The sequence below is a fragment of the Atta colombica genome, unplaced genomic scaffold (assembly GCF_001594045.1).
Source record: "Atta colombica isolate Treedump-2 unplaced genomic scaffold, Acol1.0 scaffold150, whole genome shotgun sequence".
Classification (NCBI taxonomy): Eukaryota; Metazoa; Arthropoda; class Insecta; order Hymenoptera; family Formicidae; genus Atta; species Atta colombica.
Window position 1 is genome coordinate 547531 of NW_017259240.1, and position 14957 is coordinate 562487.

General features: G+C 31.8%; 2 protein-coding genes across 2 annotated transcripts in view; both read left to right on the forward strand.

Moving 5' to 3' along the window:
• Positions 1-2507: 2507 nt before the first annotated feature.
• On the forward strand, positions 2508-6059 carry LOC108685314 (protein CWC15 homolog B). Its single transcript, XM_018190044.1, has 3 exons — positions 2508-2782; positions 4063-4366; positions 5743-6059. Exons 1-3 carry the CDS (start codon positions 2652-2654, stop codon positions 5983-5985), a joined length of 678 nt encoding a protein of 225 aa, XP_018045533.1. The 5' UTR covers positions 2508-2651; the 3' UTR covers positions 5986-6059.
• A 7134-nt stretch (positions 6060-13193) lies between these two features.
• Positions 13194-14957, forward strand: part of LOC108685277 (protein 60A) — a 17899-nt gene continuing 16135 nt past the window's right edge. Inside the window, exon 1 of the mRNA XM_018189995.1 lies at positions 13194-14573. Coding sequence (XP_018045484.1) covers positions 14174-14573 — 400 coding nt within the window. The 5' untranslated portion in view covers positions 13194-14173. The remainder of the gene's footprint in view (positions 14574-14957) is intronic.

The following is a 14957-nucleotide window of genomic DNA, read 5'->3' on the forward strand; positions in this document are numbered from 1 at the left end:
AGATTAATATATTATGTGAATATTATATGAATTTTATATCAAATTTGCGCATCAATTTCCGCGCTGTATTAACGTTCTCATTCCATATATTTTATTATTATTATTTTTAATTTCGAAGGCACTATTATTTAAATTTTGCTTTATATAAAATATGTAAAAAATATTTATATAACATTTTAAAAAATGAATAACAATAAATATTCTGTACCGTCTGAATATGCAGAGAAAATTGAGTCAAAACAAAGTCGAAGGATCTTATGAACTCTTATAATAATTTCAATTTCGCATTAGACTTGCACGTTCTTTTTAATGTCCACAGAACTTATAAATGATATAAAAGATAAACATACATTATTACACTACTACTTTAATCGGTATCCATGCTGAAGCTATTCTTAACTCATATGAAGGATATTTGTGCGCTGTTTCCAGGTTCGTTATCACAATAAAATTTCAGTCTTATTATCAAAAATCTCATTATCAAAAAACGAGGTGGAATCTCGTATCAAATATCTTTTTTGTAATAAGGTACTTTTTATGAATGAGATACTACATATATGTATCTTTTAAAGAGAATAACTTCTGAGTTACTTATATAACAATGTTGCATGCAACATATTTTTTTATTATATAATACAATGTTGCGTGCAAATACGCTTGATGCATAAATATAAATGCTTTAAATATAAATCCTATCTCATTTATGATGTTTATGACATTTATGACATAACATTAATCATACATTATCATTCTAAAAAATATTGTAAGAAAAATATTGTAAGAAGAATATTACTAGTGTCAAAAATTAACTTTTACAGAGAAGCTATAACAAACTTTTCTATATCTTAAATACAACTCACTAATTGTATAGCGCTATTCCTGATCAAAAATTGAATTGAAAATTCCTCTATCATTTTATAATTTTCGCAATTTTTTTTTAATTACCTAATGAGCAGATCAATGTGCAATCCGAGTGCTAAAAATTAATTCCGAACGCTACAAAGCTGTAAACTTTCCTTTAAGGTTAGATTATAAATTGAAATTGTTTATTTTTATAAATAAATAAAAAATATTAATTGAAAATGTCTTTACTAGAATCTAATAATAGTCTTATATATTAAAAATAGATCGTTACACATGAATGTAGCACACTCATATGCAAGGTGTGTTTTCTTAAAAGAAAATATTACATTGCAAAATAAATTTATCAGCAATTTGTAAGTTACATCACTTGATTTATATTCGTTAGAGTATTTAATATATTAATATAATTTGATTTTATTTCATACTATATGCAACATAAGCTTTGATCTAAAAATCAATTAGCAAATTCTTTGTTTTCAAATACGTAACTTCAAATTCATAAAGAGGAAAAGAATTAAAAACTTACTTTCCTCGTTAATATTAAAATTATACATAGTATAATTTTATATAAATATTATACATAAGTATTCAGAACGCGCTTACAATGATATTAGCGCGCTAACATGCTATAATTTACGTTACACATACTATAAAATTTTATCATAAAAGTGCGTTTTGAATACGGGCCATAATGTACTCTATCAATTTCTATTAGGTAGCATTTGTTTGAACATTTGTAGATTCAGACATTATAAAGGCCGCAGCATATTTTGCATAACGCATAATGCATAGTGTATAAGAGAATCAACCAAACAAAGCTCTTCTTTTCTGTTAATTGGAAGAAAAAGAAGGATTATGAGTTATGCATTATACATAAGTCTGTGCTGCGGCCTTAACAGTTCAAATACATTACTTGTAAAATACATTACTTGTAAAATAGAAGTATTAAAAGAGATGAATGTACGTTATGTGTTAACGAATCAGTTTAATACATTATCATAAATGTATAGATGAATTTAGGCGCGAAAATCTGTATTAGCTCTGCAAGCTCGGTCTTTGAATCCGGAGTGAATCGAGCAGCTCGATTGGCTCTAGAAATGTTAATGGCCGCGGCACAGACTCTTGCATAATGCATAAAGAAATCAACCAATTGAAATCCTTCTTTTTCATGGAATAGGAGGAAAGAAAAGATTCTGATTAGTTGATACGTTTATGCACTATGCGTTATGCAAAAGTTTGTGTTTAATACCGAACGCAGATGAGATGTGCAGAAAGATGCGACCGAAACGATTTTCGAAGTAAAAGAGTAAATGGATTTGCCTCCGATTTGTGATGCAAACACATCTAAAAACTACTTATCAGATGCAATTTCGCAAATTGGAAAAGTTGTTTTTTTTAGGATAAAGTATTACATCTTGTACTTTATGGGCGCGAATTTTGAAACACCCTTACATGCTATCTAGGCTGTGTTTCAAAATTCACTGCTAACGCTGAAAATCTACAGTTTACGTTACGTATACTATACATTTTCAGCACTGGAAATAAATTTTGATACAGTATCAAGCCTAACCACTAAGGGCGCAGCGATCGGACTTCCTTCGTTTGACACGGAGCTGGCACTTCTCATTATATATATTCTATGATCAAACGCATTCATGAATCGTGAGTCATCACAATTTCTCATTCGCGTCCTGTCCTGTAATCTGTGTAGATCTGTACATATTTGTCGCTGCCTGTTGTATCCGATCCAATTTTGTGATTCGTTGAAGTGATTTTTAAACAAAAACATGACAACGGCAGCAAGACCGACCTTCGAACCTGCCCGAGGAGGACAAGGACGAGGCGAGAAAGATTTAAGCGCGATATCAAAGCAATACAGTAGTAGAGATTTGCCGTCGCACACGAAACTTAAGTACAGGTAAGCAGTGAATCAAATTCGATCGATCCTGGAAATTGCCATCGATTTATCTTAATTCATGATAATACGCATTAATTTTTGCATATTATAAAAAAATCTAGAATCGGCATTCTTGCTCTCGATTTATTCATGACCAAGACTCTTTTGAGGTTATGATAACCAAAGGTTTGTTTTAAATGGCTTAAGCCTATTCTACAACTTCTTTGTTTCTTGTCTCTTGCTTTTTTCCCCTTTGCAACCATTTTATCGATAATTGCATTTCTTGCTATATGTTTCCTCCGAAGTTCATTAACTTTTATCTTGGGTGACATAAAACAAAAAACCGGATGTAAATGGTTTTTCTACAATGTATTTTTTGTTTTCTGTTTCTTGCTTTTTGCTATTTTTTACATCTTGTCTTTTTGCTTCTTGTCCGGTTTTTTGTTTTATGTCACCCGAGATAAAAGTTAACGAACTTTGGAAGAACAGGAAACATATGGCGAGAAATTAAAATAAAAAATTATACTAATTGAGTTCTCGAGATTAAAAAAACTATCAAATAATTTATGGACAATGAGAGCGTTACACAGCGCGGGAATTGATGCGCAATTTATATAACAATCTTAAAAATTCACATATCTTAAGTATATGTGTCAAATATATTAAAAACAAAGACTTCCAATACAAACTTTTTAAAATGTTTTGGTTTATTTCAAATCTTCAGCCATTTCGTATAACATTATAACAATATGTAGACAGGAAAACGTTGGAATAAGATTGGAAGTAGCCTAATTTTTGTCTCTTCGCCTGTTTAGGCAAGTCACATGTGTTATCCGGATGGAAGCCAGATATGCAATCCAATCATTGTATATCTGACTTCCATCTGGATAACATATGTGACTTGGCTAAATAGTGAAGAGACAGAAATGGAGCTATTCCCAACTAGACAGGAGGGAGGTACTCATCCACTAAAGCATAGTTTCAATTTTATTCAATGTTTTTAGTATGACAGTATTATACGCTAATTGTTAAGGTATTTATATCATTGATCAAAATAGTTGATAATGTTTGTATCTTTCAGTAATATCAGGCTCTAAGATCCACTTGATAATTACATAAATTTTTCAAGAATTAGTTACTTTTAATAGTAAATTTTGTTGTTGTATGTGTATGATAATCTAACAAGAGACATGATAAAATATTGCATCAAATACACTAAGAAAGATACAAGAATTCTAAGAAAAAAAATTGTTCATGATGAATTTCTCTTAATACTAAATAATTTTGTTATTTCTCTACAGAGAACATGGTCAAGGAACAATTGAGGAATTGCGAAATCGAGACTTTAGAAAGGAATTGGAAGAAAGAGAGCGGATAGACAAGGATAAAGGATCAAGCCGTCGTGCCATTGAACCATCCAGGGACTCAACTGCATCTAGTACAAAAAGACAAAAGTTAGATCAAGTTCCTGCCGCCAGCTTAGATGCAGATGATCCACTTGATGATGAAGAATCCGATTCTGATAGTGATGAAGATGATACTGCTGCGCTTTTGGCTGAACTTCAAAGGATCAAGAAAGAACGAGCAGCAGAACAAGCTAAGAAAGTTAGTATGCAACATTGTAAAGATCAAGCGACGCAGTAGCTTTGCAACATCAATTGCATAAAAATATATAACAGGCCACTTAACGTGTCTCGCTGCATATATATTCACTGCTGTTAAATTCGCGATGCCACTAATTATTCGGAGTTTTGATATCGATAAACTTTCAATTAAATTTTCTTCATTGTGTATATCTGCAAAGATATTATTTATAATAACTTTTTTATTAATGCGTATTACAAATAATTTCCACTATAAAAATATATGTTTTAATGTGACCTGTACATGCCAAATTTATTCTTTATTATAAGTCAATTGACTATTTTAGTCACTTTCGGTCCATTTTATGTGTCTTGTGTAATGAAATACTTGACTAATTGCATTTATTTTGTATTTTTTTTATTAAGGGAGCCAGATGGTTTAGAGAGTCAAAAAATCAACGATTTTTTGTGAATTTTTTATGGAAAAATGATTACAGTTTATTTTAGGTTTAGACTTATATTTTATTTGCATTTTATACGAGGGCAAGTCAATAAGTTCTTAGAAAATCTGTCAAAGGGTACTCGCAGTGTCATATCATATTACTTTTTGACAAGTAGCATCTCTCAACTGATTAGTCTCAAATTTTGAGCGGAATTCATCGCGTAGTTTCATTTCTGTAGACGATATTTACTATTATTGTTTTAAAAAATTTATTTAATTTGATAAACTTATTATTTTTTTGGGTTTACCGTATGGAGAAAATAGTTGTAATAAATTTTTAAAAAGCAGCGATCAGTGCATTAAGCCATTTTCTCTCTACAATGTCAGCAAATTTGAAAAAACACGTTTCGAGAAAAATGCGTTTAAAATTTTGAGTTAGAATATTTATTTTTTTTAGTACTTACAATAAATTTTTTTTATTCCTGAGCCATAATTCATTCTCTTGTTTGAAATATAGAAAAAAACAGAAATACGACAGATGTTTCTTTGTTCGAAGAAGTAACAGCCGTATGGCGCGCTGCGAGAGATCGAAACTCAAACGCACATCTGTGCATCATTTCAGTTAATCGTGAATTACTCCGTTATTTTATTTCTATGAATAGTTTTGACAATGTATTTTCAAGACAATCAACTTTCCGAAAATGAAATAAAAAAAAATCGATTTTTTCAACCTCTCGGTCTCTTTAAGAAGAATGTAATTCCTTTCGATACCTTTTTACGCATTTGACTTATATTTTTTTCTTTTTTTGAAAGGATTTTTTTTTTAAAATTAGAGTATTTTCAAAGTTGGCTTACTTTTTTTGTTATCTCTTTGTGTATCTTTCGTGTCTAAAAAATAAAAAATTATTTTATATTTATTTTATATTTATATTTATCTTATATTTATTATTTTGCAGGAAATGGAGAAACGTCAAGAAGAGGAGAGAATACGTATGGAAAATATCCTTTCAGGAAATCCTTTGTTGAATTATTCTTCACAAAGTGGAAGAGTAGATATGAAAGTACGAAGAAGATGGGACGATGATGTCGTCTTTAAAAATTGTGCACGATCCGAACCGAAAAAGAAACATGATGTTTTTATTAACGATTCTCTACGAAGCGAATTTCATCGTAAATTTATGGAGAAATATGTTAAGTAGTTTATTAATTATAAGCATCAGCATTGTAAATAATTTTTTTATATTATTGAATAAATGTTTATTTCTTCTCATTATTCATATTGAATAATCATTATTAACCAATCCTAAATCAACAATTGAGCGGACAGGGTAGCGTTTTCATCCCAAATATGCGACGAGATAACCCGAGCAATGATGCAGGGCAGTCAGTATCCCATGAGTCTGAAGGACGCTCCAAAGAAATGAGATCCGAAACGTTTTTCGTAAAGTTTAAGAAGGAAATTATGGGGGTTTTTTAGCGGGTAGGCGATGTCGTTGGCATCGATGCGGCGATACAACGGCATCGAATCCCGCACACCCGAAGAACTCGGGCCTCGTCTTCCGGTCATCCGGTTATGTTCTTTGGAATTTAAGCGGTTGGTTAGGGTAAAGAAGATTTTTCTCCTCCGCGCAAACCAAAAAAAAAACCAATAATTGAGCACACAATTATGATTAAATTATCTGTGTACAATTTCTTGTTGCTGATTTAAAATGCAAGATGATTGAAACACTTTAATGTATAAATATTAAGTAATTATAAAAATTCAACTGTGCAACCTCGTAATGTAAATGTATATTAATGTCAATATCATACTTGATATTTTTGCAAAAATGTATTCAAAATAAAACGATGAAAAAAATTAGACGAATTTTTAATGCGCCCCCCACTTGAAAAAAGAATGCTTGTGTAAAAGTAATGTTAATTCTTTTCATACAAGTCTTCTTTTCAAGAAAATTGATTTTGAAATTTGTCAGATACACATATGACCGAATACTTAGCTATTATATTATTAAAATTAAAAGAGAAAGAAAAAAAGTGAAGGAATTGTTAGCGTATCAAGAAAAATCAGGGAATCAATGAATTTATTAATCTATATAAAGTGAGAAGCTATACATATATACTGTTATATTTTTCGGATAAATTTCGCAACATTCGAGTCTGCTGAACGAGACCAATAACTCGACGAAAAAAAATTATACAATGTTCAATAAAAAAAAAAAAGAGATTGAAGGTAAAGATTCACTCTTTCGATTGTAAATCGCATTTTTGTGTGATTTTTTATTTCATGCCATAGATCTTTGTAAAAAATTTTAGATTGATGTATATCCTTGATTCCTTGTACAAAATTTTAGATTTGATGAATATTCATTTGTATTGATATAGCTTCGTAAAAAATCAGTTAATTAAAATATCAATTACCAATTTCGAAAGTAGAAATTTTAACCTTTAAAATGCTTTAAAATACTTTTTTGATTTTTTGCGATGATTTTTTACAAGTTACAGTGTTCTGAATATTGCAAAATTTTGAACGTGTTCCAAAGTGTTCCCTATTTTTTGTTAAGTAGTATTTTGTATATTAGATTACACTATTGCACTGATTGCGCTGTTTCTTTCATTATTTTTATTTTGAAATTTTATATTCATATTTTGAAATGTTATAGTCATATTGGATGTAACATTTTGAATTTTTTATTTTTAATATTAAATTTAAATTTAAAGAACACAAACAATATTATAACAAATCTTTAAAAGATTTATTGATTCTTAAATATTGATATTAGCGTTATAGACAGGAAATTATCTACTATAATATCACGTTAAAGTCATATTTTGAGGTAAAGAAATACAATATAAAATATAATAAATCTTACTTAAGAAAAGTTGTAAAATTTTAAAAATAAATTTGCCCTCTTAAATATTAAAATGAAACAGCTATAACGATTTAAAATTTTGGTCTTTGTTTCTTTCAGTGCTCTTTTTATACTATTACTTTAGTCAGGGAATTCTTTTTAAAAAGTGATTGGGAAAAATCAGGGAATATTTTTTCCGTTTTATTTGTGCTAACAATGATGTGATTCAAGAATAGAATGTATTCATTTTTATACCATCGTGTTACTCCCTCGATCTACAGAACATCATTGATCATCTGTTCCGCACAGATAAATTCTCTAAGAAACCTCAACAAAAAAAAAAGTAGAATTTTCACTTCTGTAAATCCTTGATTCCGCAATTTTTCAAGAGGCTTGCGTAACACATACGGTTGAGTAATAAATGAAAAATAAGGTAAGCATCTCCTCGATGGTTCATCTACATATAAATGTCCATTTCTGATTCCGTGAAGTTTCATAAATCTCTGTGAATTTTTGCCAATCTACTCCCTCTTCTTTCCCTGTATCGAATCGATTTACTCGTCTTACCATTTCTGTGATAAGCGGTGCGCTTTCGAGTGGTCGTTGCGTGTACGCGTGTATGTTTTTCGGTAGCGGACAGCGCGATCCGGTCTCGGGCGCAGCGCGCAACGAATCGCGCGCTGGGTCAAGTATAACCGGTCCCGGAGGGCCCTGCGGGAGTGCGGGGCCCCGCGGGAGTGCGAGGCCCCGCGTATGGGCAGCAAGCAGTCTACCGATGCAGCTGGTTAGCGCGCGCGCCGGTAGACTTCTTGGCACCAACTTGACACAGACATAGCCTCAACCAACTTGACGCGCCCAGCTATCTCACAAAGAGATATGATATAGCCCGAATAATATATTCGAAATTAATATGGATCGACGCGGTCACTTTGTTTGACGGAATATTTAATCGCCCGTAAAGATCGCAGGCATCTGCTTGGAATGACTTGTAATTTGTTTCAGAATTCAGAAATTCGCGTTTGGAAATTTTATTGTTTATATTATTATCTTATATTTCATTTTATGTAATAAAATATTTTAAGTATATGAAACACAATATACATATAAAAAAGAGAGAGAGAGAGAGAGAGAGAAAGAGAGAGAGAGAAAGAGGAAGGGAGGGAGGAGGAATAAAAAATTCAACGAAAATTTAAGAGATTTATCAATCTCTTAAAATCTATATATCGGATTGTTTCGAAATAGATAGATTTATATAGATTTATTTGATGAGAATATTACAGAGATTTCGATAAAGTAATTTTCAAAATCTGAAAGTAGTATATTCGCAGGAAATTAAAATTAATCCCTAATTTAGAAATTGAAAATTTCATTTTGCAAATAGATAATTTTCTTTGAGTTTTTTTAATTAGACGTTGATGCGATTAAAAAGTCAACTCCGAAAAATAACTCTACAACTGCAGTTTTTCAGAAAAAAATTATTATTATTCTACTCTCTGTTTTTTTTATTCATATAATCTTTGAATTGTAGTGTGTTTTAAATAATTTCCGAAAAGATTAGATAGCGGGAATAAAGAAACGAAAAGGAAATTTTCCAAATATTATGCACGTTAAGATAACAGTTTATTGAGAAACTTGAAGGTTTCTTCATTGATTCAGCTTTTCTTGTAACAGATAACATGATACAATAGGAAAAATATGCTAAAAATGAATTTTTTTCAGTATATTCTTTTCACGACTGATGCGCATCTAATAACATAACAATTTATTTTAATATACCAGATAACAATGTCTAAAAGATACACAGATAGCAATGTCTAAAAGATATCTTTATGTTATCCTTTATAAATATTTTTTATAGACGTACGTTTCAAAAGACATCTTTAGAATGTCTTTAACATGCAAGCGTTGTCTGGGTATATCTGTTTATACATAATCCTATCATATATTTATCTTATCTATGTCTTTTCATATGCTTCTACAGGAATGCAAGGAATGTACGATCCGAAAAATATCACTTTTCGAAGAAATTAAAACGTGATTAATTGTATAACTCTCCCACGAAAAGGTGAAGTATATATATCTATATTCATCCTGCCGAAATCGTATGAACAACTTTTTTGTATTATCTAATAATAAAATTATAAAACTTAAGTTCACATAGGGTCGAAAGATAAAAATTAAAAATTGGAAAGTTTTGTCTAATACTATGTTTCATCTTATTTCAAACTTTTCGAATATGTTAGGTTTATACATTAATTTGTGATGTTAATAACAGTTTGCTCTATTATATGTTGAAGATATTAATTATACGCGTAGAAAAATTTTTTATGTAAAAAAGAAAAAAATAAAAATACATTCTATATTGTAGTGAATAAAACAAGCAATTTAAGGAACCTAAAGACATCTGTAAATAACGCTTAATTTTTATATAACAATTACTTTTGTACAGATCCTCTTTTACAGATTTAAAAATCATTTTCTAAGAAAATATGTGCATTAATACATGGCTGTGAGATGGAATTTATATCGAGAACGTAAAAGAGAACGATACAAAATTTTGATTGAGATTTTCATTTCTTAGTTCAATGTTACGCTTTAACGTTGTCACGTCGTGACAACATTTGCTTAATGCAAATTATTAAAAACTATGCAATTATTTATCATGTATTTATTGTATTGAAACAGTATAATCCACAGACTGATGGTTTGTACGAAGGAATAACGTGGAGTTTTTAGAATTGAACTTAGACGCTAATGTTTTACAAAAATTTATCACTTAAAAAAGATATTCCTTATGAGTGGTTCAATCAAACCGTATCCAATCGGATATACCACTTATACGTCAATGACACGTAAATCGTATGTAAGTTACTAACTAAATATTCAATCAATAAAATAATCATTTTTAGATCCTCTTAATAATTAAATTAAAATGAATGAAGCTCATTTTTGACGATCTATGTATTATATATATATAATTCGTTTCAAAATTCAAAATGGAATTTTATTTATAATTTTATGTTCCATATAACACGAGAATCACATTTGAAAAATCAGAATACTGACGTGTACAAAATATTTATTAATAACGTGATAAAATTCTATTTGTGATTTTATATGTACACGAAATTTGACGTGGATTTTAGGTATCTTAAAATGAAAATTAAGATTTCATAATCTTCATTGAAGATGATATGGATATATTGAATTTATTTCGACAAGATAACTAAGCTCGAGGATTTGAATAGACGCCGAGAAAGCTGGCAAAAGTTAACGGTATATCAATATTTTTATTCACGCCGTTCATATCACCTTCATTTGATATTTGCGGCTTGAATTCACTTTCACCACCGGCCACTAATCTTTGCTTCGCCGTTCCTTTTACATCTTACAGGATACACATGCGTAGTATATACGATTTATAAGATAATTATGTTTATTACATCGATCATGTCTTAAAATAATTAATAGTTTTAGGCAGCCGGTATATCTAAGCTTACGAATACCATCTCGAGACTCGTACGACTGTACTTTTCATTGGCAAGATCACTTATGACCAGTTTTAAAACGATTTTGAATATAAAATCAAACTATGAATTACCACTCTTAGCCACAGGTATTATACTTCGATTTAAGTGATAACTATTCGTGGAAGGAATGTCAATAATAGATGTAACATTTTCAAAAAGGTGTCCCACAAGAGCCTCGTAATATCATCATTTTATTAGCCATTTTATATATTTAATTAAAAATTTGATAAATTTAATTTTTAAATTACTTGACGCCTCTTACGATTGATCATATTTTATTAGTATTAGTGAAGAATACAATCTGTAATCTGAAGATGTTAGTTATCCACGTAAAAAAATTTTTTACAACTTCGCAAGCCGCCATCGCGTCCTCTAGTCCTGGTCCACGATACCACCTCGTTAAAGAGTCGAGTTATCGGCGACCAGTCCGGGTTGCCAATACTAACCGCCTACTCGTTCGTCAGGGGCGGTCCTACCTCTATGATACAGGAACGTGCAAATAATGAGCCAAAGATTTTAGTATGTTTCAAAAATTAAAATAAACCGGTATTTTTTTTTTATATAATTATGACAGTTCATAATATACAAATATTAAACATAAAAATGTTCATATATACATACAGATGTTTGTACAAATGTATGTACGCAGGATATCCTAACTCTTCTGTACGCTCTTTTTAAAAGCGGAATGATTTTTATGAAAAATTTCAAAAATTTTGATAAGTAAATTGAGCATGCTCAAATCGAATCGAGATATTTCCAACTTCAGATTTCGATCAGAAATGGACTATCCAAATTAGATATTAAATCTTTTAAATATAACATGTACTTTTTATTGCAAATTCAGATTACATATAAAAATTTTTACATACAGAAATTTTTAGCTCAGACAAAAATTTTGTCTAAAAATGTTTTCATTGATCTTCAAAAGATTTAAAAAGTAAGTAATGAAAACATAAACTTTAGGACCCAACGAATATATAATATAATCATGTAATTACTACATTTAATGTAATATGATTTTTGGAATTTTTCATTTTCTTGAAGTGTCAAGTTACAAAATGTTTACTGCTTTTTTTACGTTTTGTTTCAATCTATGCTGTTTAGAATGTTTCCTTGCGCTTCTATCACTTTCCTTTTATATTCGATTTATGCTCTTATTCATCTATTCCTTTTTGTTATTATTTTTATAGTATCGATTTTTCGTTATAATTATTTTCATTTGGTATATTTATATTTTTGTTAATTATTATAATATATAATATTAATATTTAAAAAAATTACAGAGTTAAATAACTTCTATTCTTGCTGTGTAACCTTTATGAAATTGCAGGAATGTTATATAAGGCAACAATAAAATTTTATTTACATACGAATAATAAGCGAACAGAGAAAAGAGAGGAAAAGTCGATGGATCAATCCTCGAGGCGAAGGGACCGAGTGGGCCTCAATACGGACCTGGGAGGCGGTGAGTTCGCTAGAGAGACGACTCGGGACGACGACTGGCATGGGCCAGACAAACAGACTGGCACTGGCATCGCGAGAGTCGCCAGACTCGGCAGGAGTCATCTGCGGTGGTGACCCACGATCACTTACGACGAATATTCAAGCTGGTTCCTCGACTTTACGACAAACGTTAACAAACGTTCTATCACACTCAGCAAGATTGTACGAATATCAATTCTGGACGAGCACGATCGTTCCTCATCACGTCAATGATTGGCAATCAACTGAATCAACCCTGGTATTTGTCAGTTCTACTGGAATCGTGCTCCTGCCGCGATAGAATGTCTCGGAGTATAAAGTAAAGTTCTCAAAAAGTGTCCGACAAAAATAGCTGAAATAAAAACATTCAAGCTAAGTGATCACCGTTTTCTTCTCTTATATTTATATTGTTATTATTATTATTACGTTTAGAGATTCGGATTAACGATTTTGAATTTTTTTAGTACAGATTCGGATAGTTATAGCGCTAATGTTATGCTTTATGTCGCGAAAACATTGAAGAACAAACAATAATTAGAGATTTAAAAACTTAGTAGATTTAAAAACTGTGTACAAGTAATTATGTGATAAGCAACGTAAATTTTATTTTTGGAAAAAGAAAATGATGATACCGTAAGAGTGTGATTGACGGAAACGCGCAGCGTATCATCAGGGAAAACGCGATGCACAGCAAATTTCCTGCTTTCCTCATAGGAGTTAAATCCTGGCGCAATCGCAATGACGTAGAATCTCTAGCATGCACTGATAACAAGGGACGATCGGGACCAGCGAAATTTTCACGGTACCAGTGGACGATACAGCGGAGTGAGTCGTAACACGAGGTCACCAAGCCGTTAAGGACATTTGAGGACGAAGAGCGTTATCTGCAGCGTGTGGGTCCGCGCGCGCGCGCACACGCGATGTCCATTCCTGACAACGAAACCGCAACGCGCGCAATCGCTGTGCCGGGAGCGTTGTTGATCCAGATCACCATTCACCAGGATCCGCATCGATCAAGATCACCGTTATTCAGGAATCTCGACTGTCGCAACGGCTCGCGATGGGATCGTTGAGAGTCCTTAGATTCTCATAATTGCTTAGACCGTGAAACTTTTGAATTAAACTCGCGAATACTTTCAGCTTGATAACCTTTGAATTGTTTGCTTATGGTGTTCGAAAATATTTGAATAGTTCTGGAACTTTCGTGCTGTTGCTGAAGCTATACGAAGATACCCGTGCACTTCGCCGTGACATTGAATAATCGCGGGAATTGAATGCGAGAGAAAAGTGGAAGAACTTACTTTCTTTCGCAGATAAATTCGCGAAGAAAAGTGAAGAGGAAGAAAGAAGGAAGAATTTACCAGACGGGGAAAGGAAGAAAAAATAGATAACTTTTATAACATTAGCCGAAGAATTTTGCTGGGAGAAAAAGGAAAAGAAAAGTCCAGGAAGAGGATAAAGAATTGAAAAGGAAAGCAGAAAGGATTACGATTAAAAGACACTGACTCCCCCTTGACATCATTATGTCAGCTCAACCTTTTTCTACCCTGCTGATCCTCGCAGCGATCCTTGGCGATTTGACCATCGGTAGCGCCGAGAGGATAAGCGGTTTATACGTGGACAACGGCTTTGATCAGACGGTGGTTCATCGTGTAGTCAGCCAGCGTGAGAAACGCGAAGTAGAGCATGAGATTCTGAATCTGCTGGGACTCCCGGATCGTCCACGGAACACCATCGGTAGGACTCCCCAAGTGAAGAGGTCGGCGCCCAAGTTTCTACTGGATATCTACAAGAACGCCCTTGGCGAGGACGAAGAGGAAAAGCCCGTGGCACGTAGTCACAAAGCCGGGGAGTTCGACCTCAGCAGACAGGATCTGAGAGCGATTGATCAGAGCGATGTTATCATGACTTTTGCAGCTCACAGTAAGTTCGAATTTCTTAAATCATTTGACAGGTACTTACTAAAGAATAAAGGTGCTGTAACACGCTAAACTTAAATAATTTTGATTGATCAATTCCATTACATTATTTTTCCGAGATTCTATTTTCCGAAGTTCCAACTATAATAGGGACACACTCTAATGAAATTGGTAGATTTATCGATCAATAATTGGATCTATCTTTGTAACTGGAATGTCGAAGCTTCAATTATTTCTTAATTATATATGTGTGTGTATTTATTTTTGTGTATATATTTTTGTATATTTTATGTTATATCTTATATGTGTGTGTATGTTATTTTGTTATATAATTATGTTATTTATGTATCTTATTTCTTTTATTCCTATATATATATATATTTATTAT